This window comes from Oncorhynchus mykiss, chromosome 2 (genome assembly GCF_013265735.2).
Source record: "Oncorhynchus mykiss isolate Arlee chromosome 2, USDA_OmykA_1.1, whole genome shotgun sequence".
In the NCBI taxonomy this organism is placed as follows: Eukaryota; Metazoa; Chordata; class Actinopteri; order Salmoniformes; family Salmonidae; genus Oncorhynchus; species Oncorhynchus mykiss.
The window spans coordinates 102,069,619-102,094,626 of NC_048566.1; the positions used below are offsets into that span (position 1 = coordinate 102,069,619).

The 25,008-nt window shown below is 43.0% G+C and overlaps 1 protein-coding gene across 1 annotated transcript in view; it reads left to right on the forward strand.

Moving 5' to 3' along the window:
* Positions 1-25,008, forward strand: part of LOC110502669 (transient receptor potential cation channel subfamily M member 1) — a 129,784-nt gene that overhangs the window by 31,581 nt on the left and 73,195 nt on the right. The window contains 5 exon segments of the mRNA XM_036934561.1: positions 11,853-12,066; positions 18,753-18,877; positions 19,096-19,267; positions 22,148-22,322; positions 22,447-22,570. Coding sequence (XP_036790456.1) covers positions 11,853-12,066; positions 18,753-18,877; positions 19,096-19,267; positions 22,148-22,322; positions 22,447-22,570 — 810 coding nt within the window.

The window sequence follows — 25,008 nt, forward strand, 5'->3', positions numbered from 1 at the left end:
CACAACCACACCACAACCACACCACAACTACTCAATACCACAACCACACCACAACTACTCAATACCACACAACAACTGCTCAATACCACAACCACACCATAACTACTCAACACCACAACCACACCATAACTACTCAATACCAAAACCACACCATAACTACTCAATACCACAACTACACCACAACTACTCAATACCACACCACAACTACTCAATACCACAACCACACCATAACTACTCAACACCACAACCACACCATAACAACTCAATACCAAAACCACACCATAACTACTCAATACCACAACCACACCACAACTACTCAACACCACAACCACATCACAACCACTCAATACCACAACCACACCATAACTACTCAATACCACAACCACACCACAACTACTCCATACCACAACTTCTCAATACCACAACTACACCACAACTACTCCATACCACAACTACTCAATACCACAACCACACCATAACTACTCAATACCACAACAACACCATAACTACTCAATACCACAACTACACCACAACCACTCAATACCACAACCACACCATAACTACTCAATACCACAACCACACCACAACTACTCCATACCACAACCACTCAATACCACAACCACACCATAACCACTCAATACCACAACCACACCATAACAACTCAATACCACAACCACACCACAACCACACCACAACTACTCAATACCACAACCACACCACAACTACTCTATACCACAACTACTCAATACCACAACTACACCACAACTACTCCATACCACAACTACTCAATAGCACAACCACACCATAACTACTCAATACCACAACCACACCACCACTACTAAATACCACAACCACACCACAATTACTCAATACCACAACCACACCACAACCACTCAATACCACAACCACACCATAACTTCTCAATACCACAACTACACCACAAATACTCAATACCACAACCACACCATAACTACAACATAACTACTCAATACCATAACCACACCATAACCACTCAATACCACAACCACACCACAACTACTCAATACCACACCACAACCACTCAATCCCACTAACACACCAACACCACTCAATACCACAACCACACCATATCTACTCAATACCAAAACCACACCACAACTACTCAATACCACACCATAACTACTCAACACCACAACCACACCATAACAACTCAATACCAAAACCACACCATAACTACTCAATACCACAACCACACCACAACTACTCAACACCACAACCACATCACAACCACTCAATACCACAACCACACCATAACTACTCAATACCACAACCACACCACAACTACTCCATACCACAACTTCTCAATACCACAACTACACCACAACTACTCCATACCACAACTACTCAATACCACAACCACACCATAACTACTCAATACCACAACCACACCATAACTACTCAATACCACAACTACACCACAACCACTCAATACCACAACCACACCATAACTACTCAATACCACAACCACACCACAACTACTCCATACCACAACCACTCAATACCACAACCACACCATAACCACTCAATACCACAACCACACCATAACAACTCAATACCACAACCACACCACAACCACACCACAACTACTCAATACCACAACCACACCACAACTACTCTATACCACAACTACTCAATACCACAACTACACCACAACTACTCCATACCACAACTACTCAATAGCACAACCACACCATAACTACTCAATACCACAACCACACCACCACTACTAAATACCAAAACCACACCACAACTACTCAATACCACAACCACACCACAACCACTCAATACCACAACCACACCATAACTTCTCAATACCACAACTACACCACAAATACTCAATACCACAACCACACCATAACTACAACATAACTACTCAATACCATAACCACACCATAACCACTCAATACCACAACCACACCACAACTACTCAATACCACACCACAACCACTCAATCCCACTAACACACCAACACCACTCAATACCACAACCACACCATATCTACTCAATACCAAAACCACAACACAACTACTCAATACCACACCACAACTACTCAATTCCACAACCACACCACAACTACTCAATATCACAACCACACCACAACCACTCAATACCACAACATCACCATAACTACTCAATACCACAACCACACCATAACTACTCAATACCACAACCACACCACAACCACTTAATACCACAACCACACCATAACTACTCAATTTCACAACCACACCATAACTACTCAATACCACAACCACACCATTACTATTCAATACCATAACCACACCATAACTACTCAATACCACAACTACACCACAACTACACTACAGCTACTCAATACCCCAACCATACCACAACCACACCATAACTACTCAATACCACAACCACACCTCAACTACAACATAACTACTCAATACCACAACCAACCCATAACTACAACATAACTACTAAACACCATAACCACACCATAACTACTCAATACCACAACCACACCACAACTACTCAATACCACACCACAACTACTCAATACCACAACCACACCATAACTTCTCAATACCACAACCACACCACAACTACTCAATACCACTCCACAACTACTCAACACCAAAACCACACCACAACGACTCAAAACCACAACCACACCATAACTACTCAACACCACAACTACACCACAAATACTCAATACCACAACCACACCATAACTACAACATAACTACTCAACACCATAACCACACCATAACCACTCAATACCACAACCACACCACAACTACTCAATACCACACCACAACTACTAAATCCCACAACCACACCAACACCACAACAACACCATAACTACTCAATACCACAACCACACCACAACTACTCAATACCACAAACACACCACAACTACTCAATGTCACAACCACACCACAACCACTCAATACCACAACAACACCATAACTTCTCAATTCCACAACCACACCATAACTACTCAATACCACAACCACACCATAACTACTCAGTACCACAACCACACCACAACTACTCAATACCACACCATAACTACTCAATACCACAACCACACCATAACTACTCAATACCACAACTACACCACAACTACTACATACTACAACCACACCACAACCACTCAATACCACAACCACACCATAACTACTCAATACGACAACCACACCACAACTACTCAATACCACAACCACACCACAACTACTCAATACCACAACTACACCATAACTACTCAATACCACAACCACACCATAACTACAACATACCTACTCAACACCATAACCACACCATAACTACTGAATACCACAACCACACCACAACTACTCAACACCATACCATAACTACTCAATACCACAACCACACCATTACTACTCAATCCCATTACTGCACCACAAATACTCCATACCACAACTACTCAATACCACAACTACACCATAACTACTCAATACCACAACTACACCACAACTACTCAATACCACAACTACTCAATACCACAACTACACCACAACTACTCGATACCACAACCACACCATAACTACTCAATACCACAACTACACCACAACTACTCAATACCCCAACCACACCACAACTACTCAATACCACAACCACACCACAAATCAAATCAAATCAAATGTATTTATATAGCCCTTCATACATCAGCTGATATCTCAAAGTGCTGTACAGAAACCCAGCCTAAAACCCCAAACAGCAAGCAATGCAGGTGTAGAAGCACGGTGGCTAGGAAAAACTCCCTAGAAAGGCCAAAACCTAGGAAGAAACCTAGAGAGGAACCTGGCTATGTGGGGTGGTCAGTCCTCTTCTGGCTGTGCCGGGTGGAGATTATAACAGAACATGGCCAAGATGTTCAAATGTTCATAAATGACCAGCATGGTCGAACAATAATAAGGCAGAACATTTGAAACTGGAGCAGCAGCACGGTCAGTTGGACTGGGGACAGCAAGGAGTCATCATGTCAGGTAGTCCTGGGGTATGGTCCTAGGGCTCAGGTCAGTTGAAACTGGAGCAGCAGCACGACCAGGTGGACTGGGGACAGCAAGGAGTCATCATGTCAGGTAGTCCTGGGGCATGGTCCTAGGGCTCAGGTCCTCTGAGAGAGAGAAAGAAAGAGAGAAGGAGAGAATTTGAGAACGCACACTTAGATTCACAAAGGACACCGAATAGGACAGGAGAAGTACTCCAGATATAACAAACTGACCCTAGCCCCCCGACACATAAACTACTACAGCATAAATACTGGAGGCTGAGACAGGAGGGATCAGGAGACACAACCACTCAATACCACAACTACACCACATCTACTCAATACCACAACCACACCATAACTACTCAATACCACAACCACACCATAACTACTCAATACCACAACCACACCATAACTACTCAACACCATAACCACACCATAACTACTCAATACCACAACCACACCACAACTACTCAATACCACAACCACACCGTTACTACTCAATACCACAACCACACCACAACCACACCACATCTACTCAATACCAAAACCACACCACAACTACTCAATACCACAACCACAACTACTCAATACCACAACCACACCACAACTACTACATACTACAACCACACCACAACCACTCAATACCACAACCACACCATAACTACTCAATACGACAACCACACCACAACCACACCACATCTACTCAATACCACAACCACACCACAACTACTCAATACCACAACCACAACTACTCAATACCACAACCACACCACAACTATTCAATACCACAACTACACCGCAACTACTCAATACCACAACCACACCACAACTACTCAATACCACACCATAACTACTCAATACCACAACTACACCACAACTACTACATACTACAACCACACCACAACCACTCAATACCACAACCACACCATAACTACTCAATACAACAACCACACCACAACCACACCACAACTACTCAATACCACAACCACACCACAACTACTCAATACCACAACTACACCACAACTACTCAATACCACAACCACACAACAACTACTCAATACCACAACCACACCACAACTACTCAATACCACAACTACACCACAACAACTCAATACCACAACCATACCACAACCACTCAGTACCACAACCACACCATATCTACTCAATACCAACACCATACCATAACTACTCAATACCACAACCACACCATAACTACTCAATACAACAACCACACCATAACTACTCAATACCAGAACCAGACCATAACTACAACATAACTACTCAACAACATAACCACACCATAACTACTCAATACCACAACCACTACACAACTACTCAATACCACACCACAACTACTCAATACCACAACCACACCACAACCACTCAATACCACAACCACACCATAACTACTCAATACCACAACTATACCACAACTACTCTATACAGCAACCACACCACAACCACACCAACTACTCAACACCACAACCACAACACAAGCACTCAATACAACAACCACACCATAACTACTCAATACCACAACCACACCATAACCACTCAATACCACAACCACATCAGAACCACACCACAACCACACCATAACTACTCAATACCAAAACCACACCATAACTACTCAATACCACAACCACACCATAACTACTCAATACCACAACTACATCACAACTACTCAATACCACAACCACACCACAACCACTAAATTCCACAACTACACCACAACTACTGAATACCACAACCACACCAAAACCACTCAATACCACAACCACACCACAACCACTAAATTCCACAACTACACCACAACTACTGAATACCACAACCACACCAAAACCACTCAATACCACAACCACACCATAACTACTCAATACCACAACCACACCATAACTACTCAATACCACAACTACACCATAACTACTCAATACCACACCACAACTACTCAATACCACAACCACACAACAACCACTCAATACCACAACCACACTATAACTACTCAATACCACAACCACACCATAACTACTCAATACCACAACCACACCATAACTACACCACAACCACACCACAACTACTCAATACCACAACCACACCACAGCTACTCAATACCACAACCACATCACAACTACTCAATAACACAACCACACCACAACCACTCAATACCACAACCACACCATAACTACTCAATACCACACCATAACTACTCAATACCACAACTACACCACAACTACTCAATACCACAACCACACCACAACTACTCAATACCACACCATAACTACTCAATACCACAACCACACCACAACTACTCAATCCCATTACTGCACCACAAATACTCCATACCACAACTACTCAATACCACAACCACACCACAACCACTCAATACCACATCCACATCATAACTACTCAATACCACAACCACACCATAACTACTCAATACAACAACCACACCATAACTACTCAATACCAGAACCAGACCATAACTACAACATAACTACTCAACACCATAACCACACCATAACTACTCAATACCACAACCACACCACAACCACACCACAACCACTCAATACCACAACTACACCACATCTACTCAATACCACAACCACACCATAACTACTCAATACAACAACCACATCATAACTACTCAATACCAGAACCAGACCATAACTACAACATAACTACTCAACACCATAATCACACCATAACTACTCAATACCACAACCACACCACAACTACTCAATACCACACCACAACTACTCAATACCACTACCACACCACAACCACTCAATACCACAACCACACCATAACTACTCAATACCACAACCACACCATAACTACTCAATACCACAACTATACCACAACTACTCAATACCACAACCACACCACAACCACACCAACTTATCAACACCACAACCACAACACAAGCACTCAATACAACAACCACACCATCACTACTCAATACCACAACCACACCATAACTACTCAATACCACAACCACATCAGAACCACACCACAACCACACCATAACTACTCAATACCAAAACCACACCATAACTCTACACCACAACTACTGAATACCACAACCACACCATAACTACTCAATACCAAAACCACACCATAACTCTACACCACAACTACTCAATACCACTACCACACCACAACCACTCAATACCACAACCACACCATAACTACTCAATACCACAACCACACCATAACTACTCAATACCACACCTACACCATAACTACTCAATACCACAACCACACCAGAACTACTCAATACCACAACCACACCATAACTACACCACAACTACTCAATACCACAACCACACCACAACCACTCAATACCACAACCACACCATAACTACTCAATACCACACCATGACTACTCAATACCACAACTACAACACAACTACTCAATACCACAACCACACCACAGCTACTCAATACCTCAACTACACCACAACTACTCAATACCACAACCACACCACAACCACTCAATACCACAACCACACCACAACCACTCAATACCACAACCACACCATAACTACTCAATACGACAACCACACCACAACCACACCACAACTACTCAATACCACAACTACACTGTTTCTTGGGCTCAGTGCTAGTGAATGACACTCAACCTGTCTTCATCATAAGGGAGGTTTCTGAGTCAAAGGTGAACAAGGTGATTAGCTCACTAAAGAACTCTAAAGCCAAAGCTGTGTTTGGGATGGACTCTACCTTTCTTAAAAACTACAAAGAGTCACTCATTGGCCCCATTACTAAGGTCACCAACACATCTATTGGTCTCGGTGTGTTTCCAAGGGTATGGAAGTCGGCCATAATAACGGCCATCTTTAAATCAGGCGACCCTGCTGACGTGAGTAACTACAGACCCATTAGTATACTACCTGTGGTGTCAAAGGTTGTTGAAAAGTGTGTAGCAGAACAACTGATTGCCCACCTCAACAACAGCCCCTTCACATTACACTCCATGCAGTTTGGCTTCAGAGCGAAACACTCCACAGAAACGGCCAACTGCTTTCTTCTGGAAAATGTGAAGTCCAAGATGGACAAAGGGGGTGCTGTTGGGGCTGTGTTTTTGGACCTAAGGAAGGCTTTTGATACTGTTAACCATGAGATTCTCATCACAAAATTGTCCAAGTTCAACTTTTCCCCTGATGCCTTGAGATGGATGAAATCATACCTTGAAGGCAGAACTCAGTGTGTCAGAGTGAGCAATGAGCTGTCGCCCACTCGTAGCTATGATGTGGGCGTGCCCCAAGGGTCAATACTGGGGCCCCTCCTGTTCAGCCTGTACATTAATGATCTGCCTTCTGTCTGTACTGGGTCTGAAGTTCAAATGTATGCAGATGATACAGTGATATATGTGCATGCAAAGAGCAAACAACAAGCTGCACAAGAACTCACTACTGTAATGGTCCAGGTTACAAAGTGGCTCAGTGACTCGTGTTTGCATCTCAACGTGAAAAAAACTGTTTGCATGTTCTTCACAAAGAGGGCAACAGATGCTACTGAGCCAGATGTCTATGTGTCAGGGGAGAAGCTCCAGGTGGTATCCGATTTTAAGTACCTTGGCATCATACTTGATTCCAACCTCTCTTTTAAAAAGCATGTGAAAAAGGTAATTCAAATAACCAAATTAACCAACCTAGCTAATTTCCGATTTATACGAAATTGTTTGACTACAGAGGTAGCAAAACTGTACTTCAAATCTATGATACTCCCCCACTTAACATACTGCTTGACTAGTTGGGCCCAAGCTTGCTGTACAACATTAAAACCTATTCAGTCTGTCTACAAACAGGCTCTCAAAGTGCTTGATAGGAAGCCTAATAGCCATCATCATTGTCACATCCTTAGAAAGCATGAGCTCTTGAGTTGGGAAAATCTTGTGCAATACACTGACGCATGTCTTGTATTCAAGATCCTTAATGGCCTGGCTCCCCCTCCACTCAATATTTTTGTTAAACAGAAAATCCAGACATATGGCAGAAGATCCACAAGGTCTGCCATGAGAGGTGACTGTATAGTTCCCCTAAGGAAAAGCACCTTTAGTAAATCTGCATTCTCTGTGAGAGCTTCGCATGTCTGGAATACACTGCCATCAGACACACATAACTGCACCACATATCACACTTTCACAAAATGCTTGAAGACATGGCTAAAGGTCAATCAGATTTGTGAACATGGTCCCTAGCTGTGTGTTGCCGCTTTCCATGTTGTCTGTTGTCTGTAGCTTGTGAGGTGTGGAAACACTTTGTTACTTTTATGAATTTTGTCTTGCTGCTTTTTGTTTTATGTTGCTCTGTCTGTATGCTATGTCTTGCTTGTCCTATGTTGCTATGTCTTGCTTGTTCTATGTTGCTATTGTCTATATTGTAATTGTTTTTAATAACCTGCACAGGGACTGCGGTTTAAAATTAGCCGACTGGCTAAAACCGGCACTTTTACTGAAACGTTGATTAATGTGCACTGTCCCTGTAAAAAAATAAAATAAACAAATAAATAAACAAAACAAACAACTAAATACCACAACCACACCACAACCACTCAGTACCACAACCACACCATATCTACTCAAAACCAACACCATACCATAACTACTCAATACCACAACAACAACATAACTACTCAATACCACAACCACACCATAACAACTCAATACCACAACCACACCATAACTACTGAATACCACAACCACACCACAACTACTCAATACCACACCATAACTACTCAATACCACAACCACACCATAACTACTCAATCCCATTACTGCACCACAAATACTCAATACCACAACCACAACTACTCAATACCACAACCACACCACAACCACACCATAACTACTCAATACCACAACCACACCATAACTACTCAATACCACAACCACACCATAACTACTCAATACCACAACCACACCACAACAACTCAATACCACAACCACACCACAACCACACCATAACTACTCAATACCACAACTATACCACAACTACTCAATACCACAACCACACCAACTACTCAATACCACAACCACAACACAATCACTCAATACAACAACCACACCATAACTACTCAATACCACAACCACACCATAACTACTCAATACCACAACCACATCAGAACCACACCACAACCACACCATAACTACTCAATACCACAACCACACCATAGCTACTCAATACCACAACCACACCATAACTACTCAATACCACAACCACACCAAAACCACACCACAACCACTAAATTCCACAACTACACCACAACTACTGAATACCACAACCACACCACAACCACTCAATACCACAACCACACCATATCTACTCAATACCACAACTACACCACAACTACTCAATACCACACCACAACTACTCAATACCACAAACACACCACAACTACACCACAACTACTCAATACAACAACCACACCACAGCTACTCAATACCACAACCACACCACAACCACACCACAACTACTAAATTCCACAACTACACCACAACTACTGAATACCACAACCACACCACAACCACTCAATACCACAACCACACCATAACTACTCAATACCACAACCACACCATAACTACTCAATACCACAACTACACCACAACTACTCAATACCACACCACAACTACTCAATACCACAACCACACCACAACTACACCACAACTACACCACAACTACTCAATACCACAACCACACCACAGCTACTCAATACCACAACCACACCACAACTACTCAATACCACAACCACACCACAACCACACCACAACTACAACATAACTACTCAATACCACAACCACACCATAACTATTCAATACCACAACCACACCATAACTACACCACATCTACTCAATACCACAACCACACCACAACCACACCACAGCTATTCAATACCACACCATAACTACTCAATACCACAACCACATCAGAACCACACCACAACCACACCATAACTACAGCATAACTACTCAATACCACAACCACACCCACTCAATACCACAACCACACCATAACTACTCAATACCACAACCACACCACAACCACTCAATACCACAACCACACCATAACTACTCAATACCACAACCACATCAGAACCACACCACAACCACACCATAACTACACCATAACTACTCAGTACCACAACCACAACACAACCACACCACAACCACACCATAACTACAGCATAACTACTCAATACCACAACCACACCATAACTACTCAATACCACAACCACACCACAACCACACCACAGCTACTCAATACCACAACCACACCACAACTACTCAATACCACAACCACACCACAACCACACCACAGCTACTCAATACCACAACCACACAACTACTCAATACCACAACCACACCACACCCACTCAATACCACAACCACACCATAACTACTCAAATCCACAACCACACCATAACTACTCAATACCACAACCACACCATAACTACACCACAACTACACCACAACTACTCAATACCACAACCACACCACAACTACACCACAACCACTAAATACCACAACCACACCATAACTGCACCGTCCCCAAAATAAGGACAATCAAATGAATCCAACACACCACACCCACAATTATAACTACACTAGACTAGTTATGGTACATCCACAACACAACCACAAGAGCTTGCATACAGAATTCAACAAACGTCCCCCAAACCAACCAAAATATTTTATTATGCGTGCTTGTCCCTGCAGGAGAGCCCTTTATTGTTTTTAGGTAGAATCATTTCTGCAATGTGTAGAGCACAGAGTTTAACTATTTTCCTCTCCCCTTCCCTCCCCTTCCAGTACATCAGAGTGTCCCATGACTCTAAGCCAGACAATCTCCTCCAACTGATGGTGAAAGACTGGCAGCTGGAACTCCCCAACCTGCTCATCTCCATTCACGGAGGGCTGCAGAACTTTGACCTGCAGCCCAAACTCAAACAGGTGTTAGGGAAGGGACTCATCAAGGCTGCAGTCACCACCGGAGCATGGATCTTCACTGGTGGAGTCAGCACTGGTGGGTACCTGCCTTAGCATGATGAACTACATTACCCATAATGCTCTGAACAAGCTACCCTGACCCTTAACATTGGAGACTCACTTTATAGTTCAGAACAGGAATACCATTGAGAGAATGAGGCCCAGATTCAATTCAACACAGATTCAACATGATTAACAACCTGAGCAAAGTGATAGATATAGGCCACATCCCATATATTCACAGAAATCAAGTTCGCTGTAAACTCTGAAGTCGGCTCAAACAGAAATCACCTTTTAAAGGCATTTACCGTGCACAGGTCTCTTGAATCCTGGCCTGCTGCTTAAATATCACTCACATCAAATCTTCCCATGGTGATACACATGATATTAATTCAGCCATGTCGGAAGGGAAACATGGATTACACATGTCAGAGGTCAGATAGTACTAAAGATCGTGTGTTCGATCTGTATATTCATCTACAGTAGTGTAGGTCAGGTTTTGTATTTATTTTCTTTATTTCACCTTTATTTAACCAGGTAGGCTAGTTGTTCTCATTTGCAACTGCGACCTGGCCAAGATAAAGCATAGCAATTCGACACATACAACAACACATGGAAATAAAGCCACTTTAACTATGCCACTTTGTTTACATACTCATCTCATATGTATATACTGTACTCGATACCATCTACTGTATCTTGCCTATGCTGCTCTGTACAATCACTCATTCATATATCCTTATGTACATATTCTTTATCCCCTTACACTGTGTACAAGACAGTAGTTTTGGAATTGTTAGTTAGATTACTTGTTGGTTATTACTGCATTGTCGGAACTAGAAGCACAAGCATTTCGCTACACTCGCATTAACATCTGCTAACCATGTGTATGTGACAAATAAAATTTGATTTGATTTGATTTGATTTGATTTGGAATAAACAAAACACAGTCAATAATACAGTAGAACAAAAGAAAACAGTCTATATACAGTTAGTGCAAATGAGGTAAGATAAGGGAGTTAAGGCAATAAATAGGCCATCGTGGTGAAGTAATTACAATAGAGCATTTAAACACTGGAATGGTAGATGTGCAGAAAATGAATGTGCAAGTAGAGATACTGCGGTGCAAAGGAGCAAGCTAAATAAATAAATACAGTATGGGGATGAGGTATGTAGATAGATGGGCTGTTTACAGATGGGCTATGTACAGGTGCAGTGATCTGTGAGCTGCTCTGACAGCTGGTGCTTAAAGCTAGTGAGGGAGATATGAGTCTCCAGTTTCAGTGATTTTTGCCGTTCGTTCCAGTCATTGGCAGCAGAGAACTGGAAGGGAAGACGACCAAAGGAGGAGTTGGCTTTGGGGGTACATCAGTGAGATATACCTGCTGGAGCGCGTGCTACGAGTGGGAGCTGCTATGGTGACCAGTCTGCTGAGATAAGGCGGGGCTTTACCTAGCAGAGACTTGTAGATGACCTGGAGCCAGTGGGTTTGGCGAATAATATGAAGTGAGGGCCAACCAACGAGAGCGTACAGGTCGCAATGGTGGGTGTGTATGGGGCTTTGGTGACAAAACGGATGGCACTGTGATAGACTACATCCAGTTTGCTGAGTAGAGTGTTGGAGGCAATTTTATAGATGACATCACCGAAGTCGAGGATCGGTAGGATAGTCAGTTTTACGAGGGTATGTTTGGCAGCATGAGTAAAGGATGCTTTGTTACGATATATGAAGCCAATTCTAGGTTTAATTTTGGATTGGAGATGCTTAAAGTGAGTCTGGAAGGAGAGTTTACAGTCTAACCTGACACCTAGGTATTTGTAGTTGTGTTTTCTAAGTCAGAGCCGTCCAGAGTAGTGATGCTAGATGGGTGGGCAGGTGCGGGCAGCGATCGGTTGAATAGCATGCATTTTGTTTTACTTGCGTTGAAGAGCAGTTGGAGGCTACGGAAGGAGAGTTGTATGGCATTGAAGCTCGTCTGGAGGTTAGTTAAAACCTCTTTGGGCTGCAATCCCGTTAACGTGATGATATGACAACAGCCAGTGGAATTGCAGGGCGCCAAATTCAAAACAACAGAAATCTCATAATTAAAATTCCTCAAACAAACATGTATTTTATACCGTTTTAAAGGTAGTCTTGTTGTTATTCCCACCACAGTGTCCGATTTCAAATATGCTTTTCAGCGAAAGCACCACAAACGATTATGTTAGGTCACCACCAAACCACAATAAAAACAGCCATTTTCCCAGCCAAAGAGAGGAGTCACAAAAAGCACAAATAGAGATAAAATTAATCACTGACCTTTGATGATCTTGATCAGATGACACTCATAGGACTTCATGTTACACAATACATGTATGTTTTGTTTGATAAAGTTAATATTTATATCAACAAATCTGAGTTTACATTGGCGCGTTACATTCACTAGTTTCAAAAACAGCCAGTGATTTTGCATAGCCACATCGATTCAACAGATACTCTTCATAAATGTAGATGATAATACAAGTTCTACACATGGAATTATAGATATACCTGTCCTTAATGCATCCGCTGTGTCAGATTTTACGGAAAAAGCAAAACATTCAAAAATCTGAACAATCAAGTCAAATTAGCCACGATGTTAGCCACGATGTTAGCCACGATGTTGTAGTCAACATAAACCATAAATTACATGCTAAATATTCCCTTACCTTTGATCCTCATCAGAATGCACTCCCAGAAATCCCAGGTCCACAATAAATTATTGATTTCTTCGATAATGTCCGTTATTTGTGTCCAATTAGCTACTTTTGTTAGTGCGTTTGGTACATCTATCCAAACGCTGGTGCTGGTCGATCATTTTTTCGGACAAAATCTTCAAAAAGTTATATTACAGGTCGAAGAAACATTTCAAACTAAGTACAGAATCAATCATTAGGATGTTTTTATAATAAATCTTCAATAATGTTCCAGCCAGAGAATTCCTTTGTTTCTTGAGGAGGAATGCGTGTGGAATGCGTGTGACCAGGAAATGGCTGACTGCCATGGCTCATTCTGCTCTTATTCAGTCCCACAACACAGTAGAAGCCTCATTCAAATAGACAGTTGTATAGACGGTTGACATCTAGTGGAAGCCCTAGGAAGTGAATCTTCATTCATATCGCAATGGGATTTCAATTGGGAATGGTTTGAAAATATACCAACCTCAGATTTCTCACTTCCTGTTTGGATTTCTTCTCAGGTTTTTGTCTGCCATATGAGTTATGTTATACTCACAGACATCATTCAAGCAGTTTCCGAAACGGCAGTGTGTTCTTTCCAATAGTAATAATAATATGCATATATTAGCAACTGAGACTGAGGAGCAGGCCGTTTACTCTGGGCACCTTTGGGCATCTTTCATCCGAGCTACTCAATAGTGCCCCTGCAGCCATTTAACACAGTGTCCAAAGAAGGGACAGATGTACACAGAATGGTGTCATCTGCGTAGAGGTGGATCAGAGAATCACCAGCAGCAAGACTGACATAATTGATGTATACAGAGGTTACATACATCTACTGTAGTATAGTGTAGGTCATGGTACAGTATGTGTATGTGTGTTCAGATAATTACTCTGCATGGTCCGTTTGAGACAGTAGTACAGTACATGTGGCACCTCAAAGTGTGAATAAGATCATGGCCAGAGCCATGTGTTTGTAGTATAGTTGAGGTTTATGATGATCTCTCTAAAGCAGCCTTTCTGGGCCACGACGAGTCAGATGACATTTATAATTATTATTATTAATTGCTGGAATTGAGTTTGACCAAGTGCAACGGCGCTCTCTGTTCAGTGCTCTCTGTGTTCAGTGCTCTCTGTGTTCAGTGCTCTCTGTGTTCAGTGCGCTCTGTGTTCAGTGCGCTCTGTGTTCAGTGCTCTCTGTGTTCAGTGCGCTCTGTGTTCAGTGCGCTCTGTGTTCAGTGCTCTCTGTGTTCAGTGCGCTCTGTGTTCAGTGCTCTCTGTGTTCAGTGCGCTCTGTGTTCAGTGATCTCTGTACAGCTGCGCTATTGGGTGGAAGAAGAATGTACTTCATGTTTTGCAGGATATATTTTTTTATGCAGTTTTCTTGAAGATCACTCCACGACCCACACTCTGCAGGGCTGTTTTTCAGCAGCAGATCACTCCACGACCCACACTCTGCTGGGCTGTATTTCAGCAGCAGATCACTCCACGACCCACACACTGCAGGGCTGTTGTTTAGCAGCAGATCACTCCACGACCTACGCTCTGCAGGGCTGCTGTTTAGCATCAGATCACTCCACGACCCACACTCTGCAGGGCTGCTGTTTAGCAGCAGATCACTCCACGACCAACACTCTGCAGGACTGCTGTTTAGCAGCAGATCACTCCACGACCTACACTCTGCAGGACTGCTGTTTAGCAGCAGATCACCCCACGACGAACACTCTGCAGGACTGCTGTTTAGCAGCAGATCACTCCACGACCTACACTCTGCAGGACTGCTGTTTAGCAGCAGATCACCCCACGACCAACACTCTGCAGGACTGCTGTTTAGCAGCAGATCACTCCACGACCAACACTCTGCAGGACTGCTGTTTAGCAGCAGATCACTCCACGACCTACACTCTGCAGAGCTGCTGTTTAGCAGCAGATCACTTCATTTTTTATCCCTCAACAATCAATATAACACCCAATAATGACAAAGCAAAAACAGGTTTTTAGAAATGTTTGCTAATTCATAAAAAATACCAAATCTGAAATATCACATTTACATAAATATTCAGACCCTTTACTCAGTACTTTGTTGAAGCATCTTTGTCAGTGATTACAGCCTCGTGTCTTCTTGGATACGACACTACAAGTTTGGCACAACTGTATATGTGGAGTTTCTCCCATTCTCCTCTGAGGATCTTCTCAAGCTCTGTCAGGTTGGATGGGGAGCCTTGCTGCACAGCCTTTTTCAGGTCTCTCCAGAGATGTTGATCGTGTTCAAGTCCGGGCTCTGACTGGGCCACTCAAGGACATAGAGAGACCTATCCTGAAGTGATTCCTCCGATGTATTGGCTGTGTGCTTAGGGTTGTTGTCCTGTTCACTGTAAAGTGAACCTTCGACCCAGTCTGAGGTCCTGAGCGCTCTGGAGCAGGTTTTCATCAAGGATCTCTCTGAACTTTGCTTCATTCATATTTGCTTGATCCTGACTAGTCTCCCAGTCCCTACCCCTGAAAACATCCCCGCAGCATGATGCTGCCACCACCATGTTTCACCGTAGGGATGGTGTCAGGTTTACTCCAGACATGACGTTTGACATTCAGGACAAAGAGTTCAATTGTGGTTTCATCAGGCCAGACAATCTTGTTTCTCATGGTCTTAGTGTTTAGGTGCCTTTTGGCAAACTCCAAGCAGGCTGTCATGTGCCTTTTACTGAGCAGTGGCTTCCGTCTGGCCACTCTACCATAAAGGCCTGGTTGGTGGAGTGCTGCAGAGATGGTTGTCCTTCTGGAACGTTCTCCCATCTCCAGAGAGGAACTGTAGAGCTCTGTCAGAATGACCATCAGGTTCTTGGTCACCGCCCTCACCAATTTCTCAGTTTTGGTTCATCCTTGTTCATCAAATCAAATCAAATCAAATGTATTTATATAGCCCTTCGTACATCAGCTGAAATCTCAAAGTGCTGTACAGAAACCCAGCCTAAAACCCCAAACAGCAAGCAATGCAGGTGTAGAAGCACGGTGGCTAGGAAAAACTCCCTAGAAAGGCCAAAACCTAGGAGGAAACCTAGAGAGGAACCAGGCTATGTGGGGTGGCCAGTCCTCTTCTGGCTGTGCCGGGTGGAGATTATAACAGAACATGGCCAAGATGTTCAAATGTTCATAAATGACCAGCATGGTCCAATAATAATGAGGCAGAACAGTTGAAACTGGAGCAGCAGCACGGCCAGGTGGACTGGGGACAGCAAGGAGTCATCATGTCAGGTAGTCCTGGTTCATGGTCCTAGGGCTCAGGTCCTCGTTCTGTTTCATTCTTCTGGTTCCTCATTCTGGTTATATCCCCTGGTTCTTCATTCTTCTTCTTATGGCCTATGGGTGTGATCCGTCAGATGAGGGATGTCCTGAAGGACCATTCCTCTAAGTCCATTGTCTCATATAAGTTACCTAGCTTCCTTCTGGTTCATCCACCTTGTTCCATCCCCTGGTTTGTCTTTCTGGTTCATCCATCTAGTTCCTAATTATGGTTAATCCTTCTGGTTCATCCATCTGGTTCCCCCGCCTGGTTCATCCTTCTGGTTCCTCATTCTGGTTCCCATCCCAGGTTTCAACATTCTGGTTCATCCTTCTGGTTCCTCATCCTGGTTCCATCCCAGGTTTCAACATTCTGGTTCATCCTTCTGGTTCCTTATTCTGGTTCCATCCCAGGGTTCATCCTTCTGGTTCATCCTTCTGGTTCATCCTTCTGGTTCCTCATTCTGGTTCCATACCCTGGTGCATCCTCCTGGTTCCTCCTTTTGGTTCATCCTTCTGCTTCCTCATTCAGGTTCATCCTTCTGCTTCCTCATTCAGGTTCATCCTTCTGCTTCCTCATTCGGGTTCATCCTTCTGCTTCCTCACTCTTGGTCATCCTTCTGCTTCCTCATTCAGGTTCATCATTCTGCTTCCTCATTTGGGTTCATCATTCTGCTTCCTCATTCTGGTTCATCCTTCTGGTTATGTCCCCTGGTTCTTAATTGTTGTTCTTCTTCTGTCCTATAGGTGTGATTCGTCACGTGGGGGATGCCCTGAAGGACCACTCCTCTAAGTCCAGAGGGAAGGTATGTGCCATCGGTATCGCTCCCTGGGGCATCATAGAGAACAAGGAGGACCTCATCGGTAGAGATGTAAGTGTTACAAGCCAGTTGCTCAGTCCCCCTCTTAGCACCACAATCAGCCATGAATCATTCACACCTGTGACCATTCACTCCATTACTCCAAGCACCAGTTATCTGTTGTAAAGCATACCCAGGCCTATATCACGAGAGAAAGTGTTTTCCAGTGTGCTGTTTTTGGTATGTGTTCCTCAGTCAGTGATATTGTATTTCTTCTTCCTTCTCACCAGGTAACACGGCCATACCAGACCATGTCCAACCCGCTCTCCAAGCTGTCTGTCCTGAACAACAGCCACTCCCACTTCATCCTGGCCGACAACGGCACTACAGGGAAGTACGGAGCGGAGGTGAAGCTACGCCGCCAGCTGGAAAAACACATCTCACTGCAGAAGATCAACACACGTAAGTCAACCATACAAATCAAATCAAATCAAATGTGTTTATATAGCCCTTCGTACATCAGCTGATATCTCAAAGTGCTGTACAGAAACCCAGCCTAAAACCCCAAACAGCAAGCAATGCAGGTGTAGAAGCACGGTGGCTAGGAAAAACTCCCTAGAAAGGCCAAAACCTAGGAAGAAATCTAGAGAGGAACCAGGCTATGTGTGGTGGCCAGTCCTCTTCTGGCTGTGCCGGGTGGAGATTATAACAGAACATGGCCAAGATGTTCAAATGTTCATAAATGACCAGCATGGTCGAATAATAATAAGGCAGAACAGTTGAAACTGGAGCAGCAGCACGGTCAGGTGGACTGGGGACAGCAAGGAGTCATCATGTCAGGTATTCCTGGGGCATGGTCCTAGGGCTCAGGTCCTCCGAGAGAGAGAAAGAAAGAGAGAATTAGAGAGAGCATATGTGGGATGGCCAGTCCTCTTCTGGATGTGCCGGGTGGAGATTATAACAGAACATGGCCAAGATGTTCAAATGTTCATAAATGACCAGCATGGTCGAATAATAATAAGGCAGAACAGTTGAAACTGGAGCAGCAGCACGGCCAGGTGGACTGGGGACAGCAAGGAGTCATCATGTCAGGTAGTCCTGGGGCATGGTCCTAGGGCTCAGGTCCTCCGAGAGAGAGAAAGAAAGAGAGAAGGAGAGAATTAGAGAACGCACACTTAGATTCACACAGGACACCGAATAGGACAGGAGAAGTACTCCAGATATAACAAACTGACCCTACCCCCCGACACATAAACTACTGCAGCATAAATACTGGAGGCTGAGACAGGAGGTGTCAGGAGACACTGTGGTCCCATCCGAGGACACCCCCGGACAGGGCCAAACAGGAAGGATATAACCCCACCCACTTTGCCAAAGCACAGCCCCCACACAACTAGAGGGATATCTTCAACCACCAACTTACCATCCTGAGACAAGGCTGAGTATGGCCCACAAAGACCAGGTTTTCTTCCAGAATGGTCCTGTATTTGGCTCCATCCATCTTCCCATCAATTCTAACCATCTTCCCTGTCCCTGCTGAAGAAAAGCAGGCCCAAACCATGATGCTGCCACCACCATGTTTGACAGTGGGGATGGTGTGTTCAGGGTGATGAGCTGTGTTGCTTTTACGCCAAACATAACGTTTTGCATTGTTGCCAAAAAGTTCAATTTTGGTTTCATCTGACCAGAGCACCTTCTTCCACATGTTTGGTGTGTCTCCCAGGTGGCTTGTGGCAAACTTTAAACAACTCTTTTTATGGATATCTTTAAGAAATGGCTTTCTTCTTGCCACTCTTCCATAAAGGCCAGATTTGTGCAATATACAACTGATTGTTGTCCTATGGACAGAGTCTCCCACCTCAGCTGTAGATCTCTGCAGTTCATCCAGAGTGATCATGGGCCTCTTGGCTGCATCTCTGATCAGTCTTCTCCTTGTATGAGCTGAAAGTTTAGAGGGACGGCCAGGTCTTGGTAGATTTGCAGTGGTCTGATACTTCCATTTCAATATTATCGCTTGCACAGTGCTCCTTGGGATGTTTAAAGCTTGGGAAATCTTTTTGTATCCAAATCCGGCTTTAAACTTCTTCACAACAGTATCTCGGACCTGCCTGGTGTGTTCCTTGTTCTTCATGATGCTCTCTGCGCTTTTAACGGACCTCTGAGACTATCACAGTGCAGGTGCATTTATACGGAGACTTGATTACACACAGGTGGATTGTATTTATCATCATTAGTCATTTAGGTCAACATTGGATCATTCAGAGATCCTCACTGAACTTCTGGAGAGAGTTTGCTGCACTGAAAGTAAAGGGGCTGAATAATTTTGCACGCCCAATTTTTCAGTTTCTGATTTGTTAAAAAAGTTTGAAATATCCAATAAATGTCGTTCCACTTCATGATTGTGTCCAACTTGTTGTTGATTCTTCACAAAAAAATACAGTTTTATATCTTTATGTTTGAAGCCTGAAATGTGGCAAAAGGTCGCAAAGTTCAAGGGGGCCGAATACTTTCGCAAGGCACTGTACATGAAAACTCTCTTGGTAGATAGTGTGGTCTACAGTTACTCATGAGATACTCTACCTCAGGTGATTAATACCTGGAGATCTCTTTAGTATTAGACATCACGCACCAGCTATTACTGACAAATAGACACACTCCCCCACCCCTCGTCTACCAGACGTAACTGTTCTGTCCTGCCTATGCATGGAAAACCAAGCCAACTGTATATTATCTGTTTCGTCATTCAGCCAAGAAAAAATCTTCGTCCAGTTCGAGGTGAGTAATCACTGTTGTGATATCCAGAAGCTCTTTTTGGTCATAAGAGACGATTGCTGCAACATGTACAAAATAAGTTACAAACAATGTGAAAAAACACACAAAATAGTACAGTTGGTTAGGAGCCCGTAGAACGGCAGCCCTCCCCTCCGCCACCATTCTTCCCCAATGTGGAGTCCTGGAGCGTGTTATTCTCTGTGACCTGTGGGTTTCCCTTTGTCATCCTATGCCTGGAGATTGTGATAAGGCAGGGACAGCAAAGGGATGCTCAGCTTTCACCTCTGACTTCAACCCCCCCAACACTGATGGTCTGGCCAAACCTCAAAGAGATGATCAAATGAACCATTCTCTGACCAAGATGGCCATCCTGTAGTTATGTTGCCGGGATGCCAATATCCATTCTTGTGTTGTATGAATTACGTTTTTGAATGACATTTTATTTTTGTATGAAATCGCCAGTTGGTAAACCATCCCCTATGCAAATAATTGGCACATTAACAAACATTATAATATTTCACTGTGATAATTCATTTCATTTCATTTTGTGTGTGTTACTGTGTGTTGCAGGCCTTGGCCAGGGGGTCCCGTTGGTGTGTCTGATAGTAGAGGGAGGTCCTAATGTCATCTCCATCACCCTGGAGAGTCTGAAGGAGGAACCTCCCGTCCCCGTGGTGGTCTGTGATGGCAGCGGGAGGGCATCGGACATCATGTCCTTCGCTCACAAATACTGCGAGGAGGGAGGGTGAGGATAGACCTGTCTATCTACTGCTTCTAGTCTTTCTTCTTCAATCAATTCTTCATTTCTTCTTCTTGTTCTCATTCTTCTTTGTCCTGTACTACTACTAAATCACTCCCTCCTTCTAAAGTCTGATAACTGACGACGTGAGGGACCAGCTACTGGTGACCATACAGAAGACCTTCAACTATAGTAAGAGCCAATCACAGCAGATCCTGCTCATGGTCATGGAGTGCATGAAGAAGAAGGAGCTGGTGAGTAGAGGAATAACTCAAATAGGATCTACTTTTTAGCTAATTAAATTCAATGACATAAAATACATGTATATAACTAATTACATTGGATTACATAAAAAATATACATCATTGAACTCAATGTACTTAAAATATTTACTTTAAAGGCCCAGTTGCTGTCAAAAACGTGGTTTATCTTTTTTATTTCACCTTTATTTAACCAGGTAGGCTAGTTGAGAACAAGTTCTCATTTACAACTGCGACCTGGCCAAGATAAAGCAAAGCAGTTCGACACATATAGCAACACAGAAGTTACACATGGAGTAAAACAAACATACAGTCAATTATACAGTAGAAAAATCTTTAAACAGCATCTGCAAAGGAGGTAGGATAAGAGAGGTAAGGCAATAAATAGGCCATGGTGGCGAAGTAATTACAATATAGCAATTAAACACTGGAATGGTAGCGTGTGCAGAAGATGAATGTGCAAGTAGAGATACTGGGGTGTAAAGGAGCAAGATAAATAAATACAGTATGGGGATGAGGTAGATTGGATAGGCTATTTACAGATGAGATATATACATTTCCAGTGATCTGTGAGCTGCTCTGACAGCTGGTGCTTAAAGCTAGTGAGGGAGATGGGAATCTCCAGCATCAGAGATGTTTGCAGTTCGTTCCAGTCATTGGCAGCAGAGAACTGGATGGAGAAGCGGCCAAAGGAAGAATTGGCTTTGGGGGTGACCGGTGAGATATACCTGCTGGAGTGCGTGCTACGAGTGGGTGCTGCTATGGTACCTTTATTTGATATATATATTTCCACACTATAAGGTTGGAATAATACTGTGAAATTGTGAATATTATGATAAAGAAATGTCTGCATGTTTTGGTGGGATGTGGTTTTGGCATAACTGGTAACATCACCAGGTGATAAATGAGTTAATAGACAAATGAAAAAGAAAGTTCCAAATCTCTCTATGTAGTTTTCAGATGACCCCATCCTCACTCAGACCACTTGCAGACAGTTCTAGCCAAATTCTTGCTTGAGAAATTGCTCTTTGCTAAGAAGATATTGTTGTTTATTTTTTACAATTTTAATTGATAACAATTACAGAAAGGTTCTTAATTGCTACCCAGAAATGATTTGAAATTGAGATAAAATGGGTGCATTGGACCTATTGTACTGTTGAAAAATGTGTTCACCCATTCATTCCCTCATCTGTGGACTTCCTCCATTGGTATTATGAATAAACATGTTCCCTACAACTCTCCCATATCTGTCTGTTGCAGTAACAGGTTGGTCATTATGTCACGTGTTTTTCATCATGTAATCAGGCCTGTGTGTATCACTCATACAGCTCTACCTCCCAGCCCTGAGTGATTCATATCTCATCACCACCAGTAATGTAAGGATTTATCTCCCAGCCCTGAGTGATTCATATCTCATCACCACCAGTAATGTAAGGATCTATCTCCCAGCCCTGAGTGAATCATATCTCATCACCACCAGTAATGTAAGGATTTATCTCCCAGCCCTGAGTGAATCATATCTCATCACCACCAGTAATGTAGAGCTTACAACCCGCGACTAGAGTGGAAAGGTTCTAATCTACACTGTAGATCTTTTTAAGTCCATGTATTTTGTATTTGTATTTATTAGGGATCACCATTAGTCAATGCCAAGGCAGCATCTACTCTTCCTAGGGTTCAAACACATTAAGGCACTTACATTACATATAAAACAAGACAAAACATCATTACACCACTACAATATAACATGTATAATACCACCATACAACAATTATTTTACTAGGCAAGTCAGTTAAGAACAAATGTTTAATTTCAATGACAGCCTAACACTGATCAGGGGCAGAACGGCAGATTTATACCTTGTCAGCTCAGGGATTTGAACTTGCAACCTTTCGGTTACCAGTCCAACACTCTTAGCACTAGGCTACCCTGCCACCCCGCAATGTGCAGTCCCAGTCAAATGTTTGGAAACACCTACTCATTCAAGGCTTTTTCTTATTTTTACTATTTTCTACATTGTAAAATAATAGTGAAAACACATACGGAATTATGTAGTAACCAAAAAAGTGTTAAACAAATTAAAATGTTATATTTTAGATTCTTCAAAGTAGCCACCCTTTGCCTTTATGACAGCTTTGCACACAAATCTGTCGTTCTGCCCTGAAGAGGCAGTTAACCCACTGTTCCTAGGCCGTCATCGTAAATAATAATTTCTTCTTAACTGACTTGCCTAGTTAAAAAAGTTAAAATAAATAAAATAAGGTATTTTTTTAAATCTGATACTACTGCTTGCATCAGTTACCTGGAATAGAGTTCCATGTAGTCATGGCTCTGTGTAGTACTGTGCGCCTCCCATAGTCTGTTCTGGTGATTGTGAACAGACCTCTGGTAGCATGTCTTGTGGGGTATGCATGGGTGTCTGATCTGTGTGC